Source organism: Gavialis gangeticus, unplaced genomic scaffold (genome assembly GCF_001723915.1).
Source record: "Gavialis gangeticus isolate Ggan-Ray unplaced genomic scaffold, GavGan_comp1, whole genome shotgun sequence".
NCBI classification, from domain to species: domain Eukaryota; kingdom Metazoa; phylum Chordata; order Crocodylia; family Gavialidae; genus Gavialis; species Gavialis gangeticus.
In genome coordinates, this window is record NW_017729032.1 from 198,947,964 (window position 1) to 198,955,388 (window position 7,425).

The 7,425-nt window shown below is 45.6% G+C and overlaps 1 protein-coding gene across 1 annotated transcript in view; it reads left to right on the forward strand.

Moving 5' to 3' along the window:
• Window positions 1-7,425, forward strand: part of LANCL3 (LanC like 3) — a 49,643-nt gene that overhangs the window by 35,156 nt on the left and 7,062 nt on the right. Inside the window, exons 2-4 of the mRNA XM_019525642.1 lie at window positions 766-889; window positions 1,917-2,114; window positions 5,090-5,297. Coding sequence (XP_019381187.1) covers window positions 766-889; window positions 1,917-2,114; window positions 5,090-5,297 — 530 coding nt within the window. The remainder of the gene's footprint in view (window positions 1-765; window positions 890-1,916; window positions 2,115-5,089; window positions 5,298-7,425) is intronic.

Below are 7,425 nucleotides of genomic sequence, written 5' to 3' on the forward strand. Positions count from 1 at the left end.
GGTCCCTCCTGACCCTAGCTACTATGAAACTATGAAATGTGTAACAGGGCCCTAACTATCTGTATGAAGTTACCTTTCACTTCACTTTCAGCAGTGGTTCCCTACAAGCAGTCCACCAGACATGTACATGTCTTAAGCTGTTTCATAAACCAGGTATCTAATATACCAAGAGTTTATCTTCAGCTTCAGCGTAAGAATGAAACCAACAAGAAAAATTAAGATTCCTCCCTCCAATTTAATACCCTTCCCTTCTTTTATGTCGCTAAAAAAGGTTCTTTTATGTTGTTCCCTGAATCTAGGAAAGCCTGTCAATATTCAGCTAGTAAGCCCCCTCTCTTCTTAAAATTAGTTTGTTCTGGAAGTCTCTCTGTTTCTTTGTTGCTTAGTATTCTCATACCTTCCTATCCTTGAACTGCTGTTTTGCATTTCATTTTCTGCACATAGAACACATCTCCCTTAGACTGTGATAACGTTGGAAGAGGGAAAGTGTGTCTTTCAGTGAATCAGTAACTCCAATCCCACCCCAGTCTATGAATTTTGACCTTGACTTTGGGGTAGGATTTATTCCCTGGCATGAGAAACATTGTGTAGACCTACCACAAAATATAAATAATTGTTAATATTAATGGTGTATATTATAGTGTGTGCAAAAAATATAAATTAAGGCAATGCTCTAATTTGGGTGTCAACGAAAACAAAGAGCCTTTTATAGTATTTAAAAGGAAAACTTACAGCAACTTGTCTGTTTTTGGTGTTTCTGTTTAGGTATTAACCCCAGTGCAGATCAGATCTATTTGCCAAGCTATATTAGAATCAGGGAAGCAGTATGCAGTGAAGAGAAGGAAACCATTCCCACTCATGTACTCTTATTATGGAACAGAGTACCTTGGTGAGTAGAACACACTAACCAGTTTATAACAAGGGATTGCATAGACACCAAAGTTATTGATTATTTCAGAAATAAGATGATAAATACTGATGTGTAGATGCAGACAATATGTAATGTTTGTTTTCCTTTACTCACAAATGATCATACAGATAGATCTGACTTCTGTATAGATGTCTGCATAGGTGACACATAGGGAGAGCACGGGGCGGGTGGGAGGGGGGGCACATGCCCCCCTTGACAGGGCCATCCCCGCTGCCAATGCTGCCACTGGTGTCCGCGGGAGCTCGCCAGCTCTGGCCCCACCACTGATGCTGCTAGCGGTGTCCACAGGAGTTTACCAGCTCTGGCCCCACCACTGATACTGCCAGCAGCGTCTGTGGATGCTCACCAGCTCTGGCCCTGCCACTGATGCCACCGGTGGCTTCTGTGGGTGCCCCCCCAGACTCAGGAGGAACCAGTCACCCATGGACATGTATAGACCTGTGGCATGTGTGTTATGTTAAATGAAATGCAGTGATTAGAGCATTTCTAGTTATGTACCCCGCATGCTTATACAAACTCTAGTATTTCCTTTCTGAGCAAAACCTATGAGGGGAGTAAGCTTTCTGAAGTTCTCCCCATTAGGCTGAGACTTTCTCTTCTCTAGTGGTGGAATTCATGTATGGAATAATGTATATTGGTGAAATAATATATTCATAAAACACAGTAGAGCAATCTGTTGCTTACACAGACTAGATCTGTAAAAGAAAATGTGTTTAATGTTCACTGTTCTCAAATGTTGCAATCGCTCCTCAGTGGATTTAGGTGAACTCATATAGAGTTATCCTTATATTTAGGAAGACAAAAGATAAATGGTAAAAAAAATCTTAATATCTTCCATTTGTAATAACCTTCCTAAAAACAGCATTATAACCTTGCTAGACAAGATGGAACAAATCCTGGGAAATGAGTTTTGATAAAAAGATGCATTGTGATGGATGTACGAACAAAGAGAGCTTTCTTATTTTATCATTGTTGTTCTTTACAGGCGCAGCTCATGGACTTTCATCTATCCTTCAGATGCTGCTGTCCTATTATGAGTACCTCCAGCCTCCAGATCAGGAGCTTATATGGCAGAGTGTTGACTTCCTTATGGAACAAGAACAGAACTGCAACTGGCCACCTGAACTGGGAGAGACAATTGAGCGGGAGAATGAACTTGTCCACTGGTGTCATGGAGCTCCAGGTTCAGTTCAGAATGATGTTGTGAAATATCCAGATGTTACCACACCTCTCTCTCTGTTATCTCTGTATGATTTCATTGAGAAAAATCAGCTGGGGTCAGATTGTACTGATTTTATATTTTATGTGAATCAGCAAATTATTCATGGGTTTTTTTCCTGATTAAGAATTTTTGTTTATAGCAAAAGCAGGATCAGGCAAGGAGGAAAGCTCCCAAGTGTTCTTTGAGGTGCTACAAATAGCATGGCAATTCAGTGGAACAGTATATTACTAGGGCTGTGCGAAATTTCAATTGCTGTTTTGTTTTGAAGCTGTTTCAATGTGCTTCAAGCTCGAAACAGCAAAGCCTAAACGAAACAAAAGGCTTTGAAATGAAACAAGGGCACTCAACGTTTTGAAAGTTTCAAAACATTTTGAGTTTTGAAGCTGGGCTTGCTGCAGCTAAACAGAAACTAAGGAGAGGGAGGGGAAAGAGTCGGGGAAGGACTTCTCTAATATTGACATCTAGCTCCTTGTTCAATCCCTGAGCTCTCTGATCATTTCCCCAGCTCTTCCCTGGGGGGTGTGGGCCCCCGATCTGCATGTGGTGTTTCAGCAGGCTGCCTCTGAAATTACAGTGGCAACCTGCTGAAACCCAGTGCGCAGATCCGGGGGCCTGTGACCCCTGGGAAGAACTGGGGAAATTATCAGAGAGATGGGGAATCAAACTGGAAGCTGGGGGAATGTTCAGGTCCCTGAACCAGGTCAAACTAATGCACTGCTTCTTCTGGTAAAGCACATTTTTTTTAACGTCTGCAAAGCCGCCTTACTGTCATGAGTTGCGTGGCTTCCAAAAATGGTATAGGGCAGGGGTAAGCAATCTTTTCCAGCTGCAGGCTGAAATGACTCACTCCAGGGCAGGGGTGAGTGGATGGGTGCTAGATCCCAGATACTGCTACTGCTTGTCTCTGTGGTGGCACACGGAAAGCACCCACAGCTAAACCTCACCACTACCAAATGCTGCTGAAGCCCTTGTATGCAGACTGGATCCAGTGGTTCTGCAGGCCAGATCCAACTTATGGGCCATAGATTGCCAACCCCTGCTATAGATGAGTCACAAAACAAGTTCTGGCTGATTGGATTGGGAAGCTTTATGGACAGGGACCCAAACAGATAAACCTAGTATTTCTGAGTGGGCCTGCAAAAGAGCCCTTTGTATCTTCTTCTTAAACAAAGCCTGTTTCTGTCTGTTGTTATTTCACAGATCTGGCAGTATGGCTTTTATTTTAAACGGGGAAGCAGTGTGTACCAGAAAGTTGCTTTTGCTGGTTTGCTATTACATTTAAAAGCCATGGTGGGAAAAGAGAATCTTCAATTTAAGATTAGTGAAGCAAAACCGATGTATCCCACATTGGGTTCCAACCCATGTTCTAGTAGGCTTTGCTTGTGATATTACATAAGTTGCTCTTTTGTCAAACCCATAAATTGCATTGAACTCATCTTATTTTCTTAGCATAAAACTACAAAACTACAGCAAAACTGACAGTGCTGCAGTACCAATCTGTTTTGTTCACTTAACTTCTGTACTTCTGTTATTGCAAACCTCAGTGGCATTTCAAACAGTCCCAGTTTTTTAAAACAAAATAGCCTACTGGATGAACATTTCTTACTTATTCCTCAAAGGTGAATGATGTTTCTAGAGCAGTATATAGTTTGACATGTACCATTATAATAGTTAATCCCACATTAAGTGACAGATTTATAGCCTGCTATCTTGCAGTGCAGTGCATCAGAGCTAGAAATGGATGTTTTACACTGCTGTTGGAAAACATGTACTTTCCAGTGAGATACAGCACTTTCTTTGAACCTAATAAAATGCAAAGTATTAAAATCTTAATGTTTATAAGGAAATTGCTTCTTCCCAGGGAGCCCTTTATATTGCGTCATTCAGTAGTCACATGTTGAATACAGCTACCTCAGTAAATCATTTATACCACAACACATATATTATGGGTAGGCCCTGTGCCACAGATAAGCTATTCTGAAAAAAATTTAACTTGTGTGTTTTTTTTAATACTTATGGCTATATTTTGTTTGATTTTTCTAAGTTAGGTTCCTTTAGTTACCAGAAACACAGCTGTACCATGCTGAGATTAAAATTTAAGCTAATCAAATCAAATCACCAATAAAAATTATCCAAAACATTTTGGAGTGTAGAAAGAGGGTTTCTCACTAATTTGACCAGTGCCTGGCATTTCAGGATTTTTTTTGGCTACAATAACTTGTAGCATGTCTCACTAGAGAAGTGGATAGTTTCTGTTTGTAGAATAGTTCTCTAGTTTCTATTTGTAGAAACATGAGCTGCTGGGTCTTGAACCTGTCACTGGCGCAAGACCTGTGAATTTGATCAGTGTAATTTGGTGTGTTTTGGTTGGGGGGAAGAGTTCATGGGAATTCCAAATTGGTGAAATAAGATAATTTATTGTGGTGGGCCTTTTGAAAACCAAAAGCGCAGCTGTCACTTTAAGTTATTTGAGGTTTGTGAATGTTAGAATAAGCCCTGGAATGATACGGACAAGTGATCAGATAGCAGGTGACTGTCAAAGGCTCATAATAAATGCATCATATCTCTCTCAATTTATCAGGTAACTACCCCCCTCCCCAATATGCGTACTTAAGTGAATACGTAAATATATATGAATATTCTTATACAGGGGTTGGCACCTTTCTTGCTGTGGGCTGCTTTTGGAATCTGGCTCCTGCCACAGGCCTCAAGCATCCACCTCCTGCAGATGCCAGCTGCCTGTGCTTCCCCTCACTACTGATCCCCATCACTTCTGTGGCTAGAGTAAGCACAGGTGTGGCAGAGGAACAGGCTCCACTGTGGATTGCTGTGCCATATCAGACAGTGCTGACACCCCAGTTCTTCTGTATTGAAAATATGACGTTTTACTAGCTAGACTGTACTTATTAAAACCTAACCTCTCTACTGTTTTCTAGGCATTGCTTATCTGTTTGCCAAAGCTTACCTGGTTTCCAAGAAGCCCCAGTATCTGGACACTTGTATCCGCTGTGGGGAACTAACATGGCAGAAGGGCCTATTGAAGAAGGGACCTGGAATTTGCCATGGGGTGGCTGGTAGCGCATATGTGTTCTTACTCCTATACAGGCTTACTGGAAACTCTAAATACATCTACAGAGCACAAAGGTTAGTGTTCTTATTTCACAGCAACACCTCGCTCAATACATTATTCAGATATATTATGATAAGCGTCTTGGGAAACTCAAACAGGACATACGAAACCCTTCATAGTCACTGGCCCAAATCCCTTTGTGTGTGTATGTGTGTGTGTGTAGATATAGATAGATAGATATAGATATAGATAGATAGATCTATCTATCTATATCTATCTATCTAGGAGGCAGTCAGGCTAACCCCACCCAGCACCGCCACTACTGTTCCACTCGCACGGTCTGCAGCAGCTTTCCCCACCCTGCAGCATGGCCCCCCTGCCAGGAAGATGCTCACTCTCTGGGGCATCATGACAGGGGGTGCTGCCCCATCATGGTCACACCCGCATCACCACTTCAACAGCAGGGCAGGGGAGGGGCCAGAACCTAGCCTGTATGGCACCTTAGACAGTGGGGGCAGGGAGGTCGGCTTCTTCTAGCATCTGGTGGAGGGGGCAGGAGGGGGTTTATCCCACTGCTTGCCGCACACGCAGAGCGAGTGGCAGTGGTTGGGGTGGGCCAACCCTGCTGCAGTCCCCCAGGGGCCGAGTGGGGCAATAACTCCCATCCCTGCCCCTCCACCTAAGGGGCCCTGCCGACTGGGCTGTGCCTTGCCACCATACTGCCACTGGAGTGGAGATGGGGGAGTGACCATGATGGGGCAGCAGCCCCTGTCATGGTGTCCAAGAGCATGTGCCTCTTGCTAGCGGGGGAGGTGCTGCGCTGTGGGGCAGGGAAAGCTGCCGCAGACTGTGCAGGGTGACAGGTGGTGGCACAAGGGGGGCTTGCAGGGCTATAGCCCCTTCTGAGGCCCAGTACCACCATGCGCCCTGTGCAGTCCATGGCAGCTCTGGCCCCTGATCGCGGGCCCCCCGCCCCCGGAAGAGGCTCATAGTCCCCAGTCACTGTGGGAGGGGCTGCTGCCCCGTCAGGGCCCTGTCCTGATACGGCTCCAGCAGCAGGGCAGGGGCATGACTAGAGCCCGGCCAGCAGTGCCCCTTAGGCAAAGGGGCAAGGAGGGGGGTAATTCCCCCCTCCCTCCAGCATCTGGTGGAGGAGACAGGAGGGAGCTTATTCTGCCACTTGCCCCATGCAGGGAGTGGGTGGCAGCAGTGGTCAGGGCAGGCAGACCCTGCTGTGGTCCCCAGGGGCAGAGGGGGTGGGAGGAAATAACCCCTCTTCCTTCCCCCTTGTGTAAGGGGGCCATGTCAGCTGGTGTCTGGCTGTGCCCTGCCGCTACAGCAGTGAGGGGGGAGCACACAGCAGACCCCGACTTGGGTCCATGGGACAGGAAGTGGGGAATTAAACCCCCTCCCTGGCCAGTTCACTCCAGGCTACTGCCAATGCTGGTGGGACAGGGGAGGGAGGGAGCGGGGAAAATGAACATTTTTGCTGCTCCCTTCTAGGGCCAGCATCTAGCCAGGCTCCCACCCCTTCCTGTCCATGCTCTAGTTGGGGAGCAGAGGGGGCAAGGCCAGCTCTCCTCCACTGTAGCAGAGAACACATCCCAGAGAGCATGCTGGGATGCTGGAGGACTCTGGTTTAACTTAAACCAGGAAGGGGTCTTGGACAGAAATTGCATAAACTGGTTTTAGCTCAGCCAGTTAAGTCTGATACTACATTCAACCAGATTTATCTCAAACCCATTTTGGCCATTTTGAAACTGGTTTATGTACACTGAAGTTACGTTCTGTTATATGTTTAAACCAGTTTCTGATCACTTAAACTGGTTTATGTGTAATGTGTGCCCCTAGCCTCAATGTCTACATGTGCAGCCCTGTTAGACTGCAAACTAATTAACTCTGCTGCAGGTTGGTACTTGTAAATACAAGTACAATCCTACAGCAGAGTTCTTTAGTGCACAGCAGTGCACATGTAGAGGCTGACAGGCTGCCTCATGGCTAGCCCTGTACTGAAGCAGCCTCATGCCCCAGCCAGCTCAACGTGCTGCAGTGCCAGGTGCACATTCAAATGCTGCGCCTGGGGGCAATAAACTCCAGCGCAGTATGCACTAGAGTTTATTGCTTCATGCTAATTGCACATGTAGATATACCCAGTGGAAGCAAGAGGAAGAATCCTGCATGGGAGTCTGTCAGGCTGCAGTT